Genomic DNA, 25,819 nt, shown 5'->3' on the forward strand with positions numbered 1-25,819 from the left:
GTTTTCTTTGATTTATTTCATTAGCATTTTGTGATTTTTCAACATACACATGCTTTGTTAAATGTATACCTAAGTATTTCATTTTTCATTGGAGCAATTGTAAATAGCACTGTGCTTTTGATTTCAGTTTCTGCATGTTTTTAGGACATAGAAATGCGATTGCTTTTCATGTGTTGATTTTGTATTCTGAACTAATTTTCTTGAAGTTTCCTTGAGATTTTCTATGTAGACTACTGCATAATCTGCAGTTCCTTAATTTTTTATTATTTTTTTTTTTTGCCTGATTGGAGTGCCTCTAACATCCAGTACCATGTTGAATCATAGTGGTGAGAGTGGATATCCTTGCCTCGCTCCTGGTCTTAGCTGGAAAACATTCAATCTTTCACCATTACAGTTGATGTTAGCTGTAGGTTTCTTGATGATGCTCTTTATCATGTTGCTAAATCCTCTCTATTCTTAACTTGCTGAGAGATTGTGAAGGGATATGAGTTTTTGTCAAATGCCTTTTTTGAATGAGTTGATATGACCATATAATTTTTCTTCTTTATCTTGTTGATATTGTGGGTTATGTTGATAGATTTTTCAAAGGTTTAGCCAGCTTTGCATATTTGGAATAGATAACATTTGGTCATGGTGCATAATTATTTTTATACATTGTTTTATTTAGTTTGCTCATATTTTGTTGAGGACTTTTGCATTTAAGTTCAGGAGAGATACTGGTCTGTAGTTTTCTTTTTCTTTTTTTTTTTTTTTTTTTTTTTTTTTTACTGTCTCTGATTTCAATATCAGGATGACATTGGCTTCATAAAGCATGTTGGAAAGTGTTTGCTCCTCTTTTCTGGAAGAGATTCTAAATTGGTGTTAATTCTTCCTTGAAAGTAAACTCCAGCAAAATCATCTGCGCCTGGAGATTCTTTTGTGAAGGCTCTTAAATTACTAGTTTAATTTCTTTAATAGCTATAGGGCTATTCACATTGTCTATTTCCTCTTGATAGAGCTTTGGTAATTTATGGGTTTTGAGGGGTTGTCTATCTCTTCTAACTTACCGAATTTGTGAGCATAAACTTATCCATAATATTCTCTTATTATCTTCTAAATTGCTGCAGAATATACAGTGATATTCTCTGTTTCATTCCTGATATTGGTGACTTGTGCTTTTCTCTTTTTACTTTTGTCAGTCTTGCTATAAGTTTGTCAATTTTATTGACTTTTAAAAAAAGAATCAGCTTTGCTCCATTGATTTTTCTCTATTGTTTCTTATTTTTAATTTCATTGAGTTCCTTTGTGGTATGGATTATTTTTCCTTCTGCTTGCTTTGGATTTATCTTGCTCTTTTTTTAGGTTCTTGAGGTGGGAGCTGAGACTATTGTTTTGAGATCTTTCCTCTTTTTAAATGTATGCATTTAGTGCTATAATCTTCCCTCTCAGCATTGCTTTAGTTGCATCTCCCAAATTTTTAAAATTAAATTAAATTTTATTAAAATAATTAGTTTTACTTAATTTAATGTTAAAAAATTTTTTTTCTTAAAATGTCTTCTTTTATTCATGGATTATGCAGAAGTGTGTTGTTTAGAACTTTTCCATGGTCTTTCTGTAACTGATTTCTAGTTTGATTCCATAATAATCAGAAGAAACAGTCTTATAAATTCAGTTTGTTTTAATGAGGTGTGTTTTATGGCCCAGTATATGGTCTATGTTGGTGAATATTCCACGTGTGCTTCAAAAAATATACATTTTGCCATTGTTGAGTGGAGTGCTCTGTGTCAACGAAAGTCTGTTCATTGTGTTGTTCAGAACTTCTATATACTTGCTGATTTTCTGTTTAGTTTTATCACTTGTTGAGACAGGGGTGATAGAATTCCCAACTATAATTATGGATTTGCCTATTTTTCCTTTCAGCTCCATCAGTTTTGCTTCATGAATTTTGAGGCTCTATTGTTTGATGTGTATGCATTTAAGATCACTAGATCTCCCTGGTGGAGCAATGCTTTGATTATTATGTAGTGTCCTTTCTTGGGTCCAGTAATTTCCCTTGCTCTGTACTCTGCTTTAGTGAGAATATGATTATAGCCATTTTTACTTTCCTTAAACTTACTGCTTGCATGGTATAATTTTTCCATTCTTCTACTTTCAACCTACCTATATGATGATATTCGAAGCACATTTTTTATAAACAGCAATCTATGGGTTACTTGAGCATACTTTAATATTCCATTTTGATTTATTCATGGGGTTTTGAGTTTCTCTTTGTATAGTTTTCCTAGTGGTTGGTCTTTGTATTACAATATGAAGATGTGACTTACCATAGCCTACCGTTGTAAATGTTTTACCAGTTTGAGTGAAATATGGAAACCTCACTTCCATTTTGGTCCTTTGACCTTCCTCACTTTTTAGATATTTTTTTGAGAAGGGATCTCACTCTGTCATCCAGACTGGAGTGCAGTGGAGTGCAGTGGCATGATAATAGCTCACTGCAACCTTAAACTCCAGGGCTCAAGCAATCCTCCTGTCTCAGTCTCCCAAGTAGCTAAGACTATAGGTGTGTATCACCATGCCCAGCTATTTTTTTTTAATTTTTGGTAGAGATAGGGTCTCACTTTGTTGCCCAGGCTGATCTTGAACTTCTGTCTTCAAGCAATTCTCCTGCTCTGACCTCCCAAAGTGCTGGGATTACAGGCATGAGCTGCCGTATCCAGCCACTTTTAAATTTTGTTCTCTTAAATATCAGATGATGTTACAATTTTTGTGTCAATCATCAAATATGATTTATAAAGCTCATGAGGAAAAGGATCATCTATTTTATGTACCCATATTTTTATTCTTTCCCTTGCTCCTTTTTTCTAATTCTCCAAGATTCTTTTTTCAAAAATTAATTTCCTTTCTGTTTGAAGTAATTCCTTTAATCTTTTAAAGATAGGTCTGCTAGGGACAAGGTACTTTAGTTTTCCTTCGTCTGAGAATGTTTTCATTTCCACTTTATTCCTGTAAGATAGCTTTGGTGGATATAGAATTCATGGCTAACAATTCCTTTCTGTCAGCATTTGAAAAATATTATTACAGCTCCTTCTGGCCTCCTTGGTTCTGGATGAGAAATCTGTCATTTAAGTTGTTGCTTTTGTATAAGTAATGTTTTTTTTTTCTTTCTACTTTCAAAATTTTTTCTTTGTCTTTTAGTTTCCAAAAGTTCAATTATGATGTGCCTTGCCACAGATTTCTTTGGCTTTTATCTTGCTTGGAATTTGTTTAGTTTTTGAATCTTTAGGTTGGTGTTTTTTGTCAAATTTGGAAAGCTGTTAGCCTTTATTTCTTTTTAATATATAGTCAGCCACATTGTCCTTCTCCTCTCTTTTAGGGCTATGGTAATATGAAGGTTGGATATTTTGTTATTGTCCCAGAGGTCCTTGTGGCTCTCTTCATTTTTCTTTTCAGTCCATTTTTTTCTGTATTGTTTAGATTAGGTGAATTCTATTATTTTATCCTTAAGTTTACCTGATCTAGCTGCTCTAATAGAGCAGTCATCTCTGCTCTACTATTAAGCCCATCCAGCTGTTCTTAAAAATTTCCTTTTGTATTCTTTCATTCTATAATTCCATTTGGTCCTTTTTTTTTTTTTTTCCAATACAGTCTTATTCTGTCACACAGGCTGGAGTGTCACACAAGGACGAAGAGACTTCCTGGATCAGGCCATTTGCTATTACTGGCTCCCTTTTTCCTCTTATGCCTGTCTGCCTTGGTTTTTCTGAGTGGGCAAGGAGAACTTTGTGTTGGTAAAAGTGCAGTGATGCGAACTTGTCTCACTGCAACCTCTGTCTCCGCAGTTCAAGGGATTCTTGTGCCTCAACCTCCTGAGTACTTGGCACCCACCACCACGTCTGGCTAATTTTTGTATTTTTAATAAAGATGGGGTTTCATCATGTTGGCCAGGTCTCAAACTCCTGGCCTCAGATGATCTGCCCTTGTTTCCTCCCGAAGTACCGGGATTACAGGCATGAGTCACCATACCTGGTCCCATTTGGTTCTTTTTAAAAATAATTTTTCAAGTGTTAAGTTCAGGATGTGCAGATTTGTTACCCAGTCAACGTACCATGGTGGTTTGCTGTACCTATGAACCCCATCACCTTGGTTCTTTCTTAATAATTTTAATTTATTTTCTGAGATTCTATTTTTTTTCATTTCAAGAGAATTTGTAAGTGCTTGAAGAATTATTTATACGATGATTGCTTTAAAATCATTGTTAGATAATTCCAGTGTCTGATTCATCTTGGTTTTAGCATCAGTTGATTATCTTTTCTCATTCAAGTTGTGATTTTGTTGCCTCTAAGTATGACAGGTAATTTAAAAGATTGTATCCTGGACATTTCATCAATTATGTTAGGAGATTCTGGGTCTTATTCAAATCTTTTATTTTAGCAGTTAGTCACAGTCATCCTGTTTAGGCTTAGCACACAGGTCTTGGTCCATTTTTGTGGGGCGTGCTTCCAAATGCAACTTAATTTTTAGAGTTTTTGTGATGTTGTTTCATCTTGCTTGGTTTATCTGGTGCCTCTGAGGCTCCCACCTGTCTCTGCTGGTGCTGCTTGAGTTGAGGGCAGAAGGCATCTCCTCAGGCCAGGCCTCCAGCTGTCTCTCAGTGGGGGGTGGATGTGGGGTCATCCCCCTACCAATGCCTCTTGGCTTCACCTAGTCTCTGGACAGGAAAGGAAAATCTTGGGCTAGTTTTCCTAGATGTGGCCACCTGCTGCTGGAGAGTCCCTTTTTCTTGTTTCTCCTGACTCCTTTGGTGTCTCTGGGTGAGGGAGAGGAATTTCAGTACTACAAGGACAAAGAGACTTCCTGGATCAGGCCACTTGCTATTACTGGCTCCCTTTTTCCTCTTATGCCTGTCTGCCTTGGTTTTTCCAAGTGGGCAAGGAGAACTTTGGGTTGGTAAAAACAAATAGTGTTCCCAGACTAGATTCTGTTCAGCCAGTGTTTTTTGGTGGACAGAGGAGACTCAGGCCTGGTAGGGAAGGAAACTGCTTCTCCTGGTTGCTTATTGTTAGGAAGGTGTCTAGTCAATCCCCTTGCTGGAGTATCAGTCTTGCCTGAGGTTGTCACAGGGACTCCCATTTGATCCAGAAGGGGAATGAGCCTACTCGGACTGACTTCTGTTGCTAGGTTGGAGATTGGGAAGCATAGGGCCTGGGCCACAATTTTATGTTGAGTTTGGTGAGAGGGAGAAGATGCCTGCCACTGTGTTGTTACTTTACTCTTGGGGTCCCAAACCAGTTTGTTCTGTTCTTAGCACCTTTCGTAGTTCTCCTTTGGTTGTCTCTTGAACAATTTCAAGGAGTTATAGTTGTACCCTTTAGGGAGGGGCAGGGAAAAGTGGATTTATGCCATCTTGTTCAGTTGAGAAGTCGGCATTTGCTTTTAACATCAGTTTTTGGGCAGTAAAAGCTCTTCAGTGTGTGTGTATAGACAGATAGGGTGCAACAAAATGACAGAGATAATATCACTGGCATTGTAACTACCTTACTCACTTACAACATTTTCTTTTCTGAGAAGGACAGGCATTAAATTCAATGGAGATAAGTGTGCCATTTAGGATAAAAATTCCCCACCACATATAGGGAAAAGAGAAAGATTGATGAGGCACAAGTAAAGTGGAACTCACTCATTAGAAATGATAGGTGCACAGAAAGCCTGAATTACTGAATTTAAGAAAAACAAAAGTATGTACAGATTAAGACAATAAGGTCACCAATAAACAAGTGAAGTTATCAAAGAAATGTATGTTCAGTATCAGCCTACATTATACAAAATGATCTTGAATGTTCAAGAACATTTTCAATGCCAACCCATTGTAATTAATTTCTAGACTTAAAGTTTATAGGAATCTTAATTCCAATGGATCCTGGTTCTAAAAAGCTACTAATCATTTGACTGAATTGTCTTTATCTAGGATATTAATGATTACTCAAGGCAGATATTATATCAGGAGATGTCTACAATTTGGGATCCCCACTGAGTTTTGATTCCTGGGCCAGCAAGTTCACCTTGATGTTTTAGGTTAGCATTGCAATGCTGTCCTCTAAGGTTTGTCTTACTGTTTTGGTGGATTGCTGTTTCTTACATTGTTCAGCACTTGCAGAACTTGGCTTTTAGTATCTAACTTTATTTCTTCTTGGTACCTTCTGATAGAGTCACTTTCTTTCTGTCTCCTGGGATAGGGGTGTTTCCATGTAAATTGAGGGCATATATTTATGAGTGTTGGATAATTGAGGCATTGTTACATACTGTCTAATTTCTTCCCTAAATCTTTCCTCTTTGAAAATCTCATCTCAACACTGCACTTCTCTGAGACTCATCTCTATATGAAAGGAATGAATATAATCTCCAAGTCCTGGCTCTAAAATTCTGAGATTTTAATGAATGAAGACTTTAGTCTTTATTAATAAAGATTTTAGGGGAAAAATTCATACAGCAGACCCTCTGTAAGAAACTTGCATCTGAAACATTTAATGGAAGGTTTGCTGAAATATGCAAATCCAGGTTTTAGGTTAAAATGGAGCAATGTAAGATGCATTATTCCTTGAGCTCTCTGGTACTTAAAGTGAACCTGCCTGGCAATTTAGCTCAACTCATTTGTTTTTATTTTTCTAAATCTTATTTTCCTTTTTGCGATGCTTACTGGAAGTGTTAATAACAAGTGCTACATCTATGGCTCAGCCTGCTGTGATAAAAATACCATGCCTAACTCCCATTCCTTGTCTTCTAAAAGAGTTTTCCATTACTTATGGATTACTGCAATAGTACTCTTTAAATGCTGCATCAGTGAAGATAACGTAGGCTTTTGTGGTATTTAGTGTTTTATTGTTTTCCTAAAAAGGTGACCATCTGATCCTTGACAAACCTGACAGAAACAAGCAATGGGGAAAAGATTCCCTGTTTCATAAATGGTGTTGGGAAAACTGGCTAGCCATGTGCAGAAAGCTGAAACTGGACCCCTTCCTTACACCTTACACTAAAATTAACTCCAGATGAATTGAAGTTTTTTTTCTTTTTTTCCATTATCAAATCAGTGGTATTGTAGGATTGAAGATTTAAACATAAGACCTAACACCATAGAAACCCTAGAAGGAAACCTAAGCAATACCATTCGGGTTGTAGGCATAGGCAAGGATTTCATGACTAAAACACCAAAAGCAATGGCAACAAAAGCCAAAATAGACAAATGGGATCTAATTAAACTTAAGAGTTTCTGCACAGCAAAAGAAAGAATCATTAGCATAAATGGGAAATTAACATAATGGGAAAATTTTTTTGCAATCTACTCATCTGACAAAGGACTAATATCCAGAATCTACAAAGAACGAAAACAGATTTACAAGAAAAAAACAAACTCATTCAAAAGTGGGTGAAGGACATGAACAGACACTTTTCAAAAGAAGACATTTATTAGTCCAGCAAACATGAAAAAAATGCTCAACATCACTGGTCATTAGGGAAATGCAAATCAAAACCACATTGAGATACCATCTCATGCCAGTTAGAATGGCGATCATTAAAAAAGCAGGCTATAACAGATGCTGGAGAGGATGTGGAGGAATAGGAACACTTTTACACTGTTGGTGGGAGTGTAAATTAGTTCAACCATTGTGGAAGACAGTGTGGTGATTCCTCAAGAACCTAAAAATAGAAATTCCATTTGACCCAGCAATCCCATTACTGGGTATATATCCAAATGATTATAAATTGTTCTATTATAAAGACAAATGCACACGTATGTTCATTGCAGCACTGTTTACAATAGCAAAGACATGGAACCAACTCAAATGCCCATCAATGATAGACTGGATTAAGAAAATGTGGCACATATACACCATGGAATACTATGCAGCCATAAAAAGGATGAGTTCATGTCCTTTGTAGGGATATGAATGAATCTGGGAACCATCATTCTTAGCAAATTGACACAAGAACAGAAAACCAAACACCACATGTTTTCACTCATAGGCGGGTGTTGAAAAATGAGAAAACATAGGCACAGGGAGAGGAACATCACACACTGGGGTCTGTTGGGGGTAGGGAGCTAGGGGATGGACAGTAGGAGGTGGACAGGTTGGGGAGGAATAGCATTGGGAGAAATGCCTGATGTAGGTAACTGGGTGATGGAGGCAGCAAACCACCATGGCATGTGTGTACCTATGCAACAATCCTGCAAGATCTGTACATGTACCCCAGAACTTAAAGTACAATAAAAATTTTTTAAAAGGAAGAGAAAGAAAGTGAATTCAGTTCAATCATTAATCTTTTGTAAAGGAGAAGGAATTGTGAACTCTTCTCTCAACAATTAGTGCATTCATAGAGCGATTTCAGGCTCTGGGATTCCACACTCCTCAAATGCGCTAGAAATGACACTTTCACAGAGGTTTGCTAAGCCAATTGGCTGGTGTAAACCCATCCACAAAATTGGAAACCAAGATCCCAAAAATTCTCCTTTCACTTGAAGTTATGGACAAATTTGAGAGCATAAAGCTTGAATTATACATTTGGCTGCTGAAATATACCAGTTTATTGATAAGGCCTAACATAATGTGGATCTTTGATAATTAGAAAAATGTCATAAAATTAAGTGGAAAAATATTTTTTATATAGCTTTGACATCCCCCCTATAAATGTGTGTACTTTTATCAATTCATCTGTATAGTCAATTGTAGGATTGTTACTCATTCTACTTGCTAATGGCCACAGAATCCTAAAGGACAATCTACACATACCTCCGAATTTCTGAATATGCAAATTATAAGTAATTTTACTGCTCTAGACAGTGAAACAAATCAGTATATTGTCTACTACCACAATTATTCCTACATCATAGGTAATATGCTTCTCAGATGGACAAATACAAAATACTGATTTCCCCAAGGTAAATATGGACGATTTCATTTTGGGTGATTTGAACTGGAGAAAGATTATGACTCAGCCCTGAATTTTACTATGTACCATTTTCACTTGGATATTCACTATCATCTGAAATTCCACTTATCCACGTCTGAACTGGGTGTTTTTCTTCTGAGTGAGGCTGCTTTCCTAATTTTCCTGTTTTTATGAATTTTACCACTATTTTCTGAGTTGATCTGAAGCAAACTTTGAGTTCTCTGAGATTTCTATGTCTTCTTTATCTCTTAAACCTCTTTGTTACCATACCTTGCCAATTTTTCCTTTCTAGTAGATATAGGGTTAGGAATCTTCACACTGCTCTCTCATCATTCCAAGCCTCATTCAGTTATTCAGTTAGCTTACAAATAGATACTACACATCTACCATGTGCCAGGCACTGGAATAGTAGACACTAAAGATACAATGGTGGGCAACAAAAGATGAGGACTCTCAATATGGTCTAGCAAGGAAGAGAGACATTAAAAATCACCTGCAAACAAATGTAAAGCTCCAGCTATGACGCATTACATGAAGAATCTATTTCTAGGTCCTTGAGGTATGAGGTGTCATAAGAGCCTAAGATAGATTGATGTGAGTTAGTCATGGAAGTCAGGGAAGGTAGGCTTCCCTGAATAGGTGATGCATGAGCTGAAAACTGAAGGATTATCAGAAGTTATTCAGATGAGGAAGGATGGGAAGAACATTCTAAGTAGAGGTTATAGCACATGCAATGGTCTTGTGGTGGGGAATGGTCTTGTGATGGGAAAAAGAATGCCAAGTATTAGAGAACTAAAAAGAGGAAAACTAAAAGAAAACAGAGGGGACTTAGCACAAATTGAGACTGGAGAGACAGAGAGATACAGAGGGAGGAAATCATGCATAGCTTTATATGATTTATTGCAAATAAATTTTCTTTTTAGCCTATGAGCAATAGAAACCACCAAAGAGAACTCTGTGTGTGTGTGTGTGTGCGCGCGCGTGTGTGTGTTGGTGGGGGGAAGAGGAGGGATCAGATTGGCATTTAAAAAGATCATTTCTGCTGTATTATGGAACAGATTAGATGGGGCCCAAGAGTAGTGGCAAACAGTTCAGTTGAGAGGTTATCACAGTATTCCAAGTAAAAGATCATGGTTACTGGTCAGAGTGGTAAGTGATGGAGATAGAGATAAACTGGGGGAGCCAAGAGATATTTAGGAGCTAAGAGCAGTAGGACAAGATTATGGTTTGGCTATGGCAGGTGAGAGAGAGAATGAAGGAGACAGAGGGAGAGAGAGAGAGTTGGGGTTTGCATAATTTAATGTATGATAGTGTAGGACCATTCACTGAAGGAATATCAGAAGAGGACCCAGTTTGGAGAGAAATAAGTAAGTTCAAGTTGGACATGTTGAGTTTGAGGTGCTAATGAGATATCCAAGAGATGATAGCAAGTAAACAATTGGTTATAAAAAATGTGGAGCTCAAAATAGAGATAGGGTCATGAGATGTAACTTTGAGATTTATCTGTGTCAAGAGATACAACTTTGAGATTTATCTGTGTATAGGTTGAAATCCTAGGTTTAGAGAAACTGTACAGTGAAAAGAGAAGAGGTCCTGGGATAAAGCCTTGGTCAGGTAAAATAGGATGAGTCTAAAAATGAGTGGATAGAGCAGTAGGAGAGACTGCAGGACTGTGTTGTGTAATGGAAAGCAACGAAAAGAGTATTTTCAACTCACTACTACTAAATAAATGTTAATTTGGGGGTTCCTGATTAAAAAATTTTCAACCTAGTGTTTAAATGAGTGATAGAAATTTGGCCAAGTCCAAGTCAACTGTTTTTTGAGCACTTACTCTATATGAGAAGCTATGCTAAGTGTTTTACACACGTTAATTCACTTATATCTCCTAACAATTTTATAGGATAGGTGTTATTATAATCGTCATGTTATAGAGGAAGAAATTGAAGCACAGAGAGGTTAAGCAACTAGTCCATGGTTATATAATGAGTGTGAAAGTGATGCAACCAGGATTTAAAACTAATCTATTTGAATCTAAGGTATATTTTTCTTGTTTGGAATATTTTAAACTACACAGTTCCATTTCTTTGATAGATACAGGATTATTCAAGTTATCTGTTTCTTCTTAACTGAGTTCTTATAGCTGTGTCTTTCAAGGAGTTGGATCCTTTCCCAAAGCTAATGTTCTTAATCAATGCACTACTGTAGCATGCATCCTTTTTTTTAGGAATGTTTATATATTTTATGAAGATACTGTGAAATGGATGTCCTCTTACCAGTTACTTAATCAGGGTGCTATGAGAGCCACATAGAGACTGTAGAAAGTAAAAAATTATCTTATGGAAAACCAAGTTATCACGTCATTTGATTATATCTGTGATACTGTCTCACAAAATGAAAAGAAATTATAGAGCCCTTTCTTAAAGAATTGTCTCTGATTTCAAAAGCCGAATCCGAAATAACACATTCTTTCTGATTTTTTTTTAGTTGTTCCTGAAAATACGACAATTCAAGAAAGAAGTACAACTCTTTCACAACAAATAGATATGACCACTCCACCTCAAATTACTGGACTAAAACCACAAAATACTGCACATTCCTCCACAGTGTTGTCTCAAAGCACACCTATGTTTGCAACTGATTATACAACCATATCATATTCCAATACAACATCTCCACCTCTGGAAACAATGACTGCACAAAAAATTTTAAAGACACTGGTAGCTGAGACAGCTACATTTGCAGTAGATGTTTTATCAACTTCAGCAGCCATCTCTACGCCTAACCAGAGTATATCCATAGATACTACTACCAATTCCATGAAAAATACAAAATCCCCATCTTCCGCAAACACAAAGACAACAAAAATGTCTGAAGCCATGGCTACTGAAATCTTTCAACCGCCTACACCTTCTAATTTCCTATCCACATCCAGATTTACCAAGAATTTGATTGTATCTACAACTTCAGCAATTAAATCTCAGTGGGCTGTTAGGAAGACAACATCTTTATTTCCAACTATTGAGTCAACATCTATGTCTACAACATCTTGTCTCGAACAAAAATCCACAAATATTGGGGCACTCTCTATCTCCACAGCTGGCCAGGAGTTTGCTGAATCTAGAGCAGCCGAAACTGTACCTTTGTTGACGGTGGAAAAGACTTCGCCTGCAGCTACTCAGATTGGGACTCTATCAGCATTCCCACCTGAGTCTGTGCTCATCTCCACAGCTTCTCTGGTAGATTCTGTATCTCCTAAAAACCAGACATCATCTCCATTGGCAACAACTGACAGGAAAATAGCATTTACAGCCCATTCATTAACTCTCTCAACTAGACTTATTGAAACCACACCTGCCCCAAGAACAGCTGAAACAGAATTGACATCTACAAATTTTCAGGATGTCTCTTTACCCAGAGTGGCAGATGGCATGTCTACATCCATGTCTAAAGAGACCTCCTCTAAGACTCTTTCTTTCTTAACATCCTCTTCATTTACTGGGACTGAGACTGTACAGACTGTTATTGATGCCGAAGATACACATACAGCCTTAACTCCTGAAATGACACTTGTACCTACAGTGGCTGATACTATGCTTTCCACAGGACCAGTTTATACCCAGAATACACCTACAGCTGATGAACACATGCTTACTTTGATTTCCACTAGATCAGCCTCCGCATCCAAGGCACCCGGGTCAGTTCCCACATCAACAACTGATGAAGATGCCCATCAGTTCTTCACCAATGAGACAATTTGGACTTCCAGGCCAGACCAGACCCTGCTGACATCTGAGAACACAACCACCATACTCACATTTGTGCCTAATGAAAATTTCACACCAGCATTTCATGAGAGTACTACTCATGAAGAACATGTATCCACAACTACTAATATTATCACCCCACTGAAAGCATCTCCAGAGAACGAGGGTACCACTACCACTGATGCTACCACAGCCACATATGCAACAGCTCTATCCAAATTGACATTCATGACCAGTCTGCCTGAGTTTAAATTTACCACCTTACTACTAAAAACAATCCCTATGCCTACAAAACCTGCAAATGAACTTCCTTCAATATCAAGGGAGACTGTTGTTCCATCTGTAGATATAATATCTACTCTTCCTTACATTCAACTAAATTTTTCTACTGAGGAAAGTGCTTCTGAGACCACACAAACAGAAATAAGTGATGCAATTGTATTTGGAGATACAACAACTCCTGTACCAAGGTCAGCAACAACGCAAAGCTTTAAAGCCACTGTGACAAGAAAAGAAGCAACTTCCCATTATCTTATGGGAAAATCAACTATAGCAGCAGTAACTGGGGTTTCTCCATTTTCAACAATGCTGGAAGTGACAGATGAATCAGCACAAATGGTGACAGCTTCTGTCACTGTTTCCTCTTCTCCTGATATAGAAAAGCTGACTACCCCATTGGATAATAAAACTGCACCAACTGAGGTGAGAGAAAGTTGGCTTTCGACAAAATTGGTGAAAACCACACCTGGGAGTTCATACAATGAAACAACAGAAATGTTTAATTCCAACCACACCTATGCAGCACACTGGACCTCAGCTGGATCCTTCACTTCTGGAAGCACACATATATTCAGTGAATTCCTGGGTGCTTCTACCACAAGGATATCAGAAACCAGTTTCCCTACTACCCCTACAGACAGGACAGTTACATCTTTGTCTGGTGATATCTTACCTCCACAGCCTACAGCTGCTCATTCCTCAGAAACCCATATGCCTGTTACTCATAGGTTCTCACTGCCAGTTAATGGCAGTTCTGTGGTGTCTCAGGAAACTGAGGTTACCATGTCTGAGCCTTCTACACTGGCCAGAGCTTTTTCTACATCTATGCTCTCAGATGTCTCAAATCTATCGTCAGCTACAATGACCACAGCATTGGTACCACTATTGGATCAGACTGCTTTCACAATCAGTGATATTGTGCCTTCCCACAGAGACTCGATTTATACCACTTCAAAGGCCACAGTAATCTCTGTCAAGAAGACATCCATGGCAGTTCCTTCTCTAACAGAAACTCCATTTTCTTCACTGAGTCTCTCCACTCATGTGATGGCTAAGGCTGAGACCACCCTTTCCTCCACCTCAGTTGATACAGTAACCCCGTCTACACACACTCTTCTCTGCTCAAAACCTCCCCCTGACAACATTGCTACTGCGTCCTCCACTCCTGTGATCTCAACTATGTCTACACTAGAAGTAACTCAACCCATATCTCAAGTAGAAGAGACTTCTACCTATGCTCTCAGCTTCCCGTATACTTTCAGTGGTGGTGGAGATGTTGCCAGGTTAACTACTGGCACCACAGAGACCTCTGTTGTTAATGAGAATACGCCCTCACACACCTATGCCAATAAGCTTACTACTTCAGTAGACAGTCACATTTTTCAGTCTGCCACATATCATGTACACACACCAATGTCCACCCAATTGGTGACTAGCACCTCTATCTTATCTTCTGACAAAGACCAGATGACCATCTCCCTGGGAAAAAACCCTAGAACTGTGGAGATGGCAGAAATGTCCTCTTCAAATAATTCTTTTATTTCATACTCCCAGGATACTCCATCTTTGGATACAGGATTTTCTGAGACCACAAAAATTTCCAGTCACCAAACATATTTGCCTTCAGAGATTCCACTTGGGACTTCCTCTGATGGAAATTCGGCTTTATCTCCCACTTCTGTAAGCACACAGATTATACCTAGCTTGACCTCAAGTAACACAGTAGATGTTCACATTCCAGAAATGTCTACCAGTCTTGGGAAAACAGCTCTCCCCTCACAAGCTCTGACAACCACCACTCTTTTGTCTCCTGAAAAAGAAAGCACGAGTGCCCTTTCAGCATATACTCCCAGGACGGTGGAAATGATGGCAAACTCCACCTATGTGACTCACTCTATCTCATACAGCCAGGAAACTTCATTTGTAGATACCACAACTTTCAGCTCAGCCAGAATATCAGATGCTATGGATATCAATACAACTTTTTCACACTTGCCTTCACTTAGTACACAACCTGAGGTGACTTCAGTTGCCTCTTTCATTTCTGAAAGCACACAGACTTTCCCTGAGTCCTTGTCTCTTTCCATAACTGGATTATATAATGACAGTTTTACAGTTCTTTCCGACAGGATCACTACAGCCTTTTCTGTTCCAAATGTACGTACAACACTTCATAAAGAAGCCTCTATGGCAACATCCACTCCTATTTACCAGATGTCCTCATTGCCAGTTAATGTAACTGCCTTCACCTCCACAAAAGTTTCTGACACTCCGGCAATATCAATAACTAAATCTTCTAAAACAATGCATCCAGGTTGTTCGAAAAGTCCCTGCACAGTCACTTCTGGGCCCATGTCTGAGATGTCCTCAATGCCAGTTAATAACTCTGCTTTCACTCCTGCAACAGTCTCTTCTGACACTTCCACAACAGTTGAGTCATCCTCTACTTTATTGTCTTCAGTTACCCCCATGATTACTATGACCATGCAAACACTGGATATCACACCTGTGACATATGCTGGGCCTTCTTCACAAAACAAAAGGGCTTCTTCTGCTTTCACTACAGAAATGATAGCGGTACCTTCCAGGATCACACCTACAACCTTTTTCTCTCCAACAGAGTCAACGTTGCCCTCTGTGAAAACCGTTCCAACCACTATTATGGCTGGGATAGTGACTCCATTTGTAGGCACCACTGCCTTCTCTCTACTCAGATCTAAGAACACTGGATCTATTTCCTCCATTCCAAAAACCACATTTTCACCATTTCTATCAGCAATTCAACAGTCATCACAAGCAGATGAGGCTACAACTTTCGAGATATTATCTGGGATTACTGACAGCTCCCTGTCTATGGTGAACAGTGGGACAGAGGTAGCTCTCACCAACACTTATTCCAGAACCACTGTTCCTGAAAATATGCTTTCACCTACTCATGCAGATAGTGTCCATACTTCCTCCAATATTCAGGTTTCCCCATCTCTGACTAGCTTTAAGAGTACTTTTGGACCCACAAAAAGTGTTAAAATGACCACCACTTACCTTTCTTCTAATACAGGAAAGATGACTTCTTCGTCAGAAAAGACTTCCTTAACAAACCATGCCACATCTTTGAATACCCTTGTTTCATACCCTCCATGGACCCCACCCAGCACAACACCACCCTCTTTGACATCATTTCTTCATTTACCTCATGGTACCGAAGCTGAGCTTTCTACCCCAAATACCTCTCCTCCTCCCACATCCCCAGTGGTTGAATTTCCAGTTCTGGGAACAAGAATCACATCTAGTAATACCCAGTCTCCGCTTATGACTTCCTGGAACATGTCCATAGCCGAAGGTTCTCAGTTTCCAATTTCCACCACTATTCATGTACCTACATCCAATCAGATGGAAACAGAGACTCTACACCTTGTTCCTGGGACTCTGTCAACATTCACTGCCTCTCAGACTGGTCTAGTATCTAAAGATGTCATGGCAATGTCATCTATTCCTACGTCAGGAATTCTTCCTACCTATGGGCTTTCTGAAAACCCTTCACTATCAACATCTTTAAGAGCTAACCCTAGCACTTTGGCTGACGTTAAGCACACATTTGAGAAAATGACCACATCTGTAACTCCTGGGACCACACTCTCATCGAATCTTTCTGGTGCCACTTCAGGATCTGTAATTTCAAAGGCTACTACTTTACCCATTCTGACATGGCTCTTATCTAGTCTCCCTTCTGGCTCCCCTTCAGCAACTGTGTCTAATGCCCCTCATGTTATGACTTCCTCTACAGTAGAGGTGTCAAAATCAACATTTCTGACATCTGACATGATATCAGTGCATTCATTCACTAAATTGACAACACTACCCCCTGCTACTATAAGCACCATACTCACCCAAAGCACTCCTACATCTACACTGGGTGGTATCACTACTGGCTTCCCAACTTCTTTTCCTATGTCTATAAAAGTCACAGATAACATTGTGTACATTTCCACACACCCTGAAGCATTCTCCAGAACCACAGTAACTGCCAACCCCAGGACGGTGCCTCATCCTTCATCCTTCAGTGGAAAGAGCATGTCACCTTCTACAACTGACCACACTGTATCCACTGGTTCCATGCCTCTGCCTAGCTCTACAACAACATCTTCATGGAGCAGAGTTCCAGCTGCATCATCACTCTCTACTTTAATTATTCTTAAGCCCACACTGGACTCCCTCCTAAATATAATGACTACTAAATCCACTGTTCCTGGAGCCTCATTTCCACTCTTATCCACTGGGGTGATACATCCTTCTACAGCAACTGTGTCTTCACCAATATTGTCCTTCTTTGAGACCACGAGGTTGGATGCCACACCTTCCTTTCTATCTACAGAAGCATCGACTTCGCCTATTGCCACCAAGTCCACAGGTACTGCTCCATAATGCATGTGGTGTAGCCCCAACAGAATTTATGCTCTATGGGTCATGTGTTCTCCAAGGTGGCCAGTTCTTGGAAGACAGAAAAGAATGAAAAAAGGTGCAGATGTTTCTTATCTCCTTCAGACAGTGGGTACAGTGAATGCCTTGTCCAAATACAAAATTCTCTAGCCATGTTTCTTGTCTTTGCTTTACTGAAATATAATGCAAATGCATCTTTTCACTCAGCATGGCAATTTTGAATCCTCCTTTCCGCCTGTTTTGTTCTTGACATTCTGACTCTGATTCTGCCAATGTGCACATGGACTAGGAACTTTATCCATTCCCAGTAAGAGGATCATATGGCCTTAGGTCTGACCATGCTGACCACTCACCAGAAAACACCAGAAAAAAAAAACACCAGAAGATACCCTATCTTGCCTTTTGGATTCCTTTTATGCAGGTCTCAGACTTCTCCAAACCCTACCTGCAGCTGGCTAACAGAGCTTGTCCAAGGCCAGGGAATATTTGGCTTTCATGTTGTTCACATTTTGAATGTTCCTGCAACATTTTTTTTTTTTTTTTTTTTGAGACAGAGTCTCGCTCTGCCACCCAGGCTAGAGTGCAGTGGTGCGATCTCGGCTCACTGCAACCTCTGCCTCCTGGGTTCAACTAATTCTCTGCTTCAGTCTCCCAAATAGCTGGGACTATAGGTGCCTGCTACCACGCCCAGCTAATTTTTGGATTTTTAATAGAGATGGGGTTTCACCATCTTGGCCAGGCTGGTCTTGAACTCCTGACCTCATGATTCACACACCTTGGCCTCCCAAAGTGCTGGGATTACAGGCACGAGCCACTGCACCTGGCCTCCTGCAACTTTAACATTTTACAATAGAAATTTGAAAGGATACACAAGAGCAAGAGGGAAATAAGAAGAGAAAAACCTAAAGCAGAAAACAAAGTTCAGGAAGAAAAAAACAGTTATTTTCTCAGGGCAAATCATCTTCTGAGATAATGTTCGGCTTGGCCTTTGAGTGGACTGGAAATCTGTTGGCCAATGAGAGTAGAGAACTGGTGAGATTTGTGGAGTGTCTGGCAACTAGAAATCAAGGAAGTGCCCAAATAATGAGAGCAAAATTGGGATGGTAACATCCTTTTTGATATGGAGTCAAAAATGTTGGTTCTTGGCCTTGGAGTTAAATTCAGCTAAGTTTAGGCATGAGACATTATTATTTGGTTTACTTTAAAACAGAGAACACTTTTCACCCAGTTTACAGAAGTCAAATTTTTTGAACTAAATGAATAAAATTAACCTCCTTATTTTTAATTACAGTTTCCTTCTACAATGCTGAAATGAGCTTCTCTGTCTTTGTTGAAGAGCCAAGAATCCTTATTACCAGTGTTATAAATGAATTTACAGAAAATTGGGTAAAATAATCTTTTGCATATTTATGGTATATGTAAATATATGTGAATATATATCTATAGATATATATAGATATATGACAGAGTATATTAAAACCAGGCTTTACTTTTTTCTACCAATAATCAATTTCACAGCTAAGTAGTGTTGACTTTGGATTTTGCTGCAAATCTGTCTATTCTGTAAGCAACACTAGAATGTATGCAATCTCTCTTTCATAGTGCCAGTGCTGAAAGCCTTTATGGAATGTTATTATTTTCATTTGTTGAGATCTGTACATTTCCCTCCACTGACACAAATTCTGAGTCTTGGTCAAATTTTTCTATTTGGGGAAAGTGGGAGAGCAGTAATAACAAAATATATGCCATTGTATTTAAGTATTATTGTTTTCTGCATTTTGTTTTTTCTCTTTCCAACACGATGAATGTTTTACTTATTCTTAATTTTTTTTGATATGACTAATACATACTCTCTGCAAAAAAAAATCAGATATTGACCTCTAAGGCCCAGAAAGTAAATGTCCTCTCTAATACTGCCGTATGCATTAACTCCGCTTAATAGTTTAAGATACATTCTTTTAGATTTTTTTCTATGCATATTATAACATTGCTGCGTGTATGTTCTTTTACAAAATAATTGTAATTGTACTAGTTATGCTATTCTTCAACTTGTTCCGCCTTCTCTGCACTTAGCTATGTACCTTTGCATGTATTCATGCTGACAAATGCAAATCATACACTTTACCAGACGATAGGATTTCATTGCATGGTTGTATTATAGTTTTTTTTTAATCCATTGGTGGACATTTAAATTGTTTCTATCTTTTTCTCTATTTAGAAACAATGCTGGGCTAGACAGTGTGGCTCATGCCTGCAATCCTAGTACTCTGAGAAGTTGAAACAAAAGGATTGCTGGAGTCCAGGAGTTCGAGAGTAGCCTGGGCGACATGGCAAGATCTTGTCTTCTTTAAAAATAAAATGTTTAAAAAAGAAACAATGCTGAAAACAATTCCCTAGAAATAAATTTTGGGACATTTAAACATTTTTATTGGATAAATTCCTAGAATTGGAATCAGTAGATGAAAGGATGTGAACCTTTCACATTTAAATAGCTGTCACTAAATGGCCTCCCAGATAGGTGACACCAACTTGCACCATCTCCCAACAGCAAATAATCATATCTGTTTCCCCTCTTTTCCTGTCAGCACTTATTTTCAAGTGTCTATGACATGGTTATGAATATTTGAAAATGGGTGGGTGTATTAGTCTACTCCGGCTACCAGAACAAGATACCATGGACTGGGTGGCTTAAACAACAGACATCCATTTTCTCAGTTCTGGAGGCTGGAAGTCTAAGAGGAAGGTGCTGGCAGAGCTGGTTTCTGGTGAGGCCTCTCTCCCTGGTTTGCAGATAGTCATCTTCTCACCTCTGTCCTTACATGACCTTTCCTCTGTGCACATGCATCCCTGGTCTCTCTTTTTCTTATAAGGACACCAGTCTTATTGGATTAGGGCTCCACCTTCATGGTCTTATTTAACCTTAATTCTGTCCCAAAAGGGCTTATATCTGGATATAACCATATTCAGGGTTAGGGCTTCAACATTTGAGTTTTGGAAAGACCAATTCAACCCATAACAGTAGGTAAAATGTAAATTGGAAAACTCTGTGGAGCAGATGGAAATGTTGAGCCAGCTGAAATAATGAGTGCAGCCTAATGATCACATCATCTCAGGTGACTTTGCTCGGTTAAACCAGAGGAGCAAAATACTAACACTGATTTTTTTTTGTCTTGTACAGCTGAATTCTATATTTCAGGACAGTGAATTTTTTCTTGCTAATCTGAAAACCCAAATTACAAGCAGGTACGTGAATGACATTTACTGAGGGTCAGATGGCAATTTGAGGGCATTTTGGGTCTGTTCCTATCTGGAGGGGATTTCCTATGTTTGTGTCTGAGATTTAGGGCTACCACATGTTTAGTTGCATCTTTTTTCCTGAGTAGGTTCTCTTTGGCATGAGGAAAAACATTGTATTACTATTGTAGGGCATAAAGTCAATGGGAGAATAAAACAAAAGAAAATCAATAGAAGTTGTGCAGTTAGACTGAGTTACCTCTAATGCCCCTTTCATCTCTAAGATTCTATGATTCTGTGACTTAGACAAAAATCATGCCTTGAAATGCTATGGATGATGGACAATGCATGAGGATTTATACAGCCTTTTAATATAAAATGATTCACTTTCAGAAATGGGAAATTCCAAAGTCAACTTGAAATGTCTAAAGCAAGAATGTTGACTAGTCCAAGATTTGCTTGGGACACAAATTTCAAAAAGTGATTGCAGTGAAGTGGGCAGACGCTGAGTAGTATTATGGAAAATAGGGCAAAGGCAATTGCTTACTTGGGAAATACTCCCTGTATTCTTTCCCTGCACTAGTCCTCTGTAAAGGGACACCTGGCAGAAGCTCTTTGGAAAATTGGCATGGCTCTGTTCAGCCGTGGTAAACTGATTTTTAAAACATGAAATGCTACTGCCTGTCTCCTCTACACTGGGACTTTGGTTTCCGTTACATATTTGAGTATAAATTATTAATTATTAATCAAGTATTAATTCATACAAGTATTACTAGTTTCAAGAATATTCATATAAATGAATGGAGGTAAATCTATGGTAGGTTATTGTGTTAATCAGTTTTGAGTTACTATAACAAAAATACTACAAACTAGATGGCTTAAATCACAGAAATTTATTGCTCACAGTTCCAGTGACTGGGAAGTCCAAGATCAAGGGTTGGAAGGTTCAGTGTCTGGTGATTGCCCTCTTCTTGTTGTGTCCTCAAGTGGCAGAGAGCAGAGAGAGAGAAAGCTCTCCTGTCTCTTCTTATAAGAGCACTGTTTCAGAAAAATTCAAATTTTTCTCTCTGCTGTCATACCAACACAACAATCGCCATAGGGGACTTCTATGACCAAATGTGTGGGGATTTACCCCCAATACACCAAGCAGCTGACACTAGTTGGTTGTCCTCTACTTCAGTTCTATTCTGGGGCTATCCTCTCGAAGATGGCTTCAGATCTCACAGGTCCCAAGACTGCCCCTCACCCCAGACACCAATCAAAAGTCCGGGCCTCCGGAACTTCTGACTAACTGACTTCAACTTGGGGTTCCCGTGACACCCTCTTTGAATTTGATTAATTTGCTAGAGTGGCTCACAGAACTCAGGAAAAACGTTATGTTTATTGGTTTATTGTAAAGAATACTGCAGAAGATACAAATGAAGAGATGTGTAAGGCGAGGTAAGGGACAAGGGGCATGGAGCTTCTGTGATCTCCCTGTGTGCACCACCCTCCAGGAACCTCCATGTGTTGAGCTATTGGGAAGTTCTCCAAACCCAGTCTCCTTGGGATTTTATGGAAGCATCATTATGTCAGCATTCCTTTTCCGAGTCTCATATGAGGCAGGACTCTGTCTGGAGAGGGTCTCAAGACTCATCATCAGAAAGGTGAAGAAAGATTAGAGTTCTGCCTTGGGGCAGGTGAAAAGAAGGTGGGAGAAGATCAGAGAGATTCTGTTTGCTGCAGCCAGCGTCTGAGGCCTAGCACACCCAACATTATAACAAAAGACTGTAACAAAGGCTATGGGAGTTATGAGCCAAGAACTGTGGATGAAAACATATGTGTATACACACACACACACACACACACACACACACACATGCACACCCCCCCCCACCACCATCATCACCACCACAGGCACTGATCCCATTTATGAGAGCTCCACCTTCATGATCTAATTACCCCTCAAAGGCCCCACCTCCTAATATCATCACACTGGGGAATGGGCTTCAACGTCGAATTTTGGGCAGACACAAACATTCAGTCCATAACTTACTAAAACAAAACTAGAGATGTCTGCAGGTATACAACATTCTTTTGAAAAACTGTGTCTATTATTTTTCCTTATTATAAAAGTTACATGTGACCATTGTAAAATCTTAGAGCTTCACAGAAATATATGCAACATGATAGTAAAAATCTCTGAATACTTGTCTTCTCCCATCCCTCCCAGAACTCCTGTTAACGGCTTATTTTATTGGTTTCTCCAGATTTGTTTTCCTGTATTTACTAAGAGAATAAGATTTTCCTCCACATGCTGTTGGACAACTTTCTTTTCAAGCTTTATAATAAACATCATGTATGCCTTTTCAGGCCAATACATGCAGATATAGCTCATTTGTTTTAATGACAGTAGAGAATTCTTTTATATGTTATTTTATATGTTGTGCCATGATGTTTTCCTCCAGTGATCTAATGATGGACAGTTGAGTAACTTCTACTTGTTGGTACATTTTATGCACTTTTGCTGTTACCATTATGACATAGATTCCTGGACGCAGGGTTACTAAGTCAAAGGTTTGCTACCATTTTGGTGTGCACATAATAAGCAAGCCCTTTGGAAGCGTTCCTCTGGAGCCTCAGCATTATTTGAATTTCAAGCTGGGAGGAGTCTACTGTTCTGCCTCAGAGTTGCCTTTCTCCTGATTTTGTACCCTGTATACTTGGTACTATATTTCATTCTATATTTCATTTTCCTATACTTTTGTAATGCTTTTGATACAGGGACATTTCAGAGGAAGAGATGGTCATGGATGAAGCTATTGTAAGTAATTTTTCAGAATGAATCTACTTGTGACCTATCTATGCCTGATTAGATGTAAGTCAATAGCTCTTCCACCCAAGTGTGTACTATCAGGCGAGGTTCTGTTGTGACAACTGGGGGTCAAATTACATTACTTCCTTTGGGGTTTACATAAAAAGCCATCAAGAAAACCATCTCCTGCTTTTCTGAACTATCCATTTGGCAGCTTTTTGAGGCACATTTTCTGGTCTACAAGAGTGTGGAATGACTCGAGGATTGTAAATGGTAAATGAATTTCTTAGTTGTAGATGTCTTGTAAAAAAGCCTAGCTCTTCCAAGAGTGACACAATTGTTTGCAAGACTGGCATTCACACAACAAATCCACCCTCTATTTGTCCAGATTTGAAGCCAGAGTGTGATAAAACTATCGCCCATAATCCTTGCCCCAATTCTCAGTTCTTGTTGCACTGCCTCAAAACTTTACAATAGCACACTCTAAAATGAGTAACAAGCACACAGCTTTTTAGATACTTAAGTATGACTTAAATATTTTGATGATACGGAATACAACCAAGCCCACTGTACAGGGGTCAGGTGCAATGACTGACACCTGTAATCCCAGAGATTTGGGAGGCCGAAGTGGGAGGATTGCTTGAGGCCAGGAGTTCAAGATCAGTCTGAGCAACATAGAGAGACCCCATCTCTACAAAAAATAATTTAAAAATATTAGCTGGGCATGGTGATGCATTCCTGTAGTCCCAGCTACTCAGGAGGCTGAGGTGTGAGGATCACATAAGCCCAGATTTCAAGGCTGCACTGAATTATGATTGCACCACTGCACTCCAGCCTCGGTGATAGAGCAAGACCCTGTCTCTTAAAAAACAAAAAGCCTGTAGTGCATTCCAAATTATCCATTGACATTAAAAATATTTTCTGTAAATAGCTGAGTCAGAAATTTTGCCGTAACACATTATAGATAACATAACTAAAATTCCTGTCAATAACGGGTATAAAATCCTTTTGGTGATAATGGGTCAAGCTGCCTGGGTTGGAACCCCTGCTTTCCCACTTCCAGCCTACGAGAACTTGGGCAACTTAATTAACTTCTCCATGCCACAGTTTCCTTATCTGTAAGATGAGGGCTGTTGGAAGGATAAAATGAGATAATCTATGTTAAGTGTTTAGCACAGGGCTTAGAACATAGTAAATGTTTGATAGTGTCAAGAGCATGTTAATATCTAGATCCAGAAGGCTTGGATTCTGCTCCCAGTTCTGTGACTTGTCAGCTGTGTGGTATTGGGCAGACCACTTAACTTCTCTGTGACTCAGATTCCTCATGTAGAAAACAGGATGACAATCCTTGCATTGCCCACCATACAGGGTTGGTGTGAGGAGTAAATGCATTGATGTTTTTAAAGATAGTTTGTAGATGGCCATGGGTTACATAAATGTAAAGCATAATTATTTAATTGTTGTTAACAATAATCCCTGTACTCAGTTGTGACATTTGTTTAAAGATTTCAGTCACTATGAACTTTTCTTTTGCATTAGCTGGAACAGAGAGGACAAGGAATGGCTACGATTTCCTATGTACCATACAGGTAGGAACTGAGTTTATTAATAGCGGGTACATTTAGTTCTGATTTTCCTTCTATTTAATTCCATATGTATGGCCAGATGGCCAAAGTTGTCAGAAGGAGATCAAAGTACCCAACGATTATTTCACAGATGCTGTAATCAGGCCCTTGCCTTCATGAAATATGTTGTTTCGGTTGGTCATGGCACAGCCTAGCAGCCAGCCTGCTGTCGCTTTGCGATGAAGAGAAAATGGGGTGGTCATAGTCTGGGTCAGGGGAGTGAAGTGTTTGCCGTGGTCAAAAAGGTCCATGAAATACTTAACAGAGAAGTTGGAAACAGCAACAACATGGAAAGTAGCTTCAGTTCTGTTCAGACTCGTGGTCCAGCTCCTCCAAGAATGCTGGCTATTGTTGATGTGTTCGATGCACATCAGGAAGAACATATAGCCAAAGAAGACTGATGAAGAGGTCTTTGAAATGGAGTAGAGGGTCTGTTGCAAGCAGGAGGAGAGGTTTAAAATGAAGACTCCTCTGCGGACTGGAAAGATGAAAGCTGAGAAGAGATAGGCCCCAAAGGAAGGAGGTAGGATGAGCAGGGACTTCACCAAATATGGATCAGGGGAGGGGGAGACATCACTTAGATCAGACATAGAGAGAAGTTTTGAGCAAGCGCAGGTATGTCTAACTTGCAGCTGGCAGGACACTTAGTAAATATGTTCTTCAACAAGCTGTATCTACAAATGGAAATGGAAGAAAGATATAGGTAAGTTTTTAAAATCCGAAATGTGCTTCTTAATGGAATATTAAAGGAATTCAGAATATTT

At 39.0% G+C, this 25,819-nt stretch overlaps 1 protein-coding gene across 4 annotated transcripts in view; it reads left to right on the forward strand.

Annotated features, from left to right (window-relative positions):
* ADGRG4 (adhesion G protein-coupled receptor G4) overlaps positions 1-25,819 on the forward strand; it is a 114,714-nt gene that overhangs the window by 26,768 nt on the left and 62,127 nt on the right. For all 4 annotated transcript variants that reach the window (XR_008478841.2, XR_008478842.2, XM_035288871.3 and 1 more), the window contains exons 4-8: positions 11,407-17,373; positions 18,694-18,788; positions 20,581-20,645; positions 23,400-23,439; positions 24,970-25,019. Coding sequence is in view for 2 of the 4 variants with exons in the window: in XM_035288871.3 (XP_035144762.3) it covers positions 11,407-17,373; positions 18,694-18,788; positions 20,581-20,645; positions 23,400-23,439; positions 24,970-25,019 (6,217 nt within the window). In the remaining 2 variants the exon portion in view is untranslated. The remainder of the gene's footprint in view (positions 1-11,406; positions 17,374-18,693; positions 18,789-20,580; positions 20,646-23,399; positions 23,440-24,969; positions 25,020-25,819) is intronic.

Source organism: Callithrix jacchus, chromosome X (genome assembly GCF_049354715.1).
Source record: "Callithrix jacchus isolate 240 chromosome X, calJac240_pri, whole genome shotgun sequence".
Classification (NCBI taxonomy): domain Eukaryota; kingdom Metazoa; phylum Chordata; class Mammalia; order Primates; family Cebidae; genus Callithrix; species Callithrix jacchus.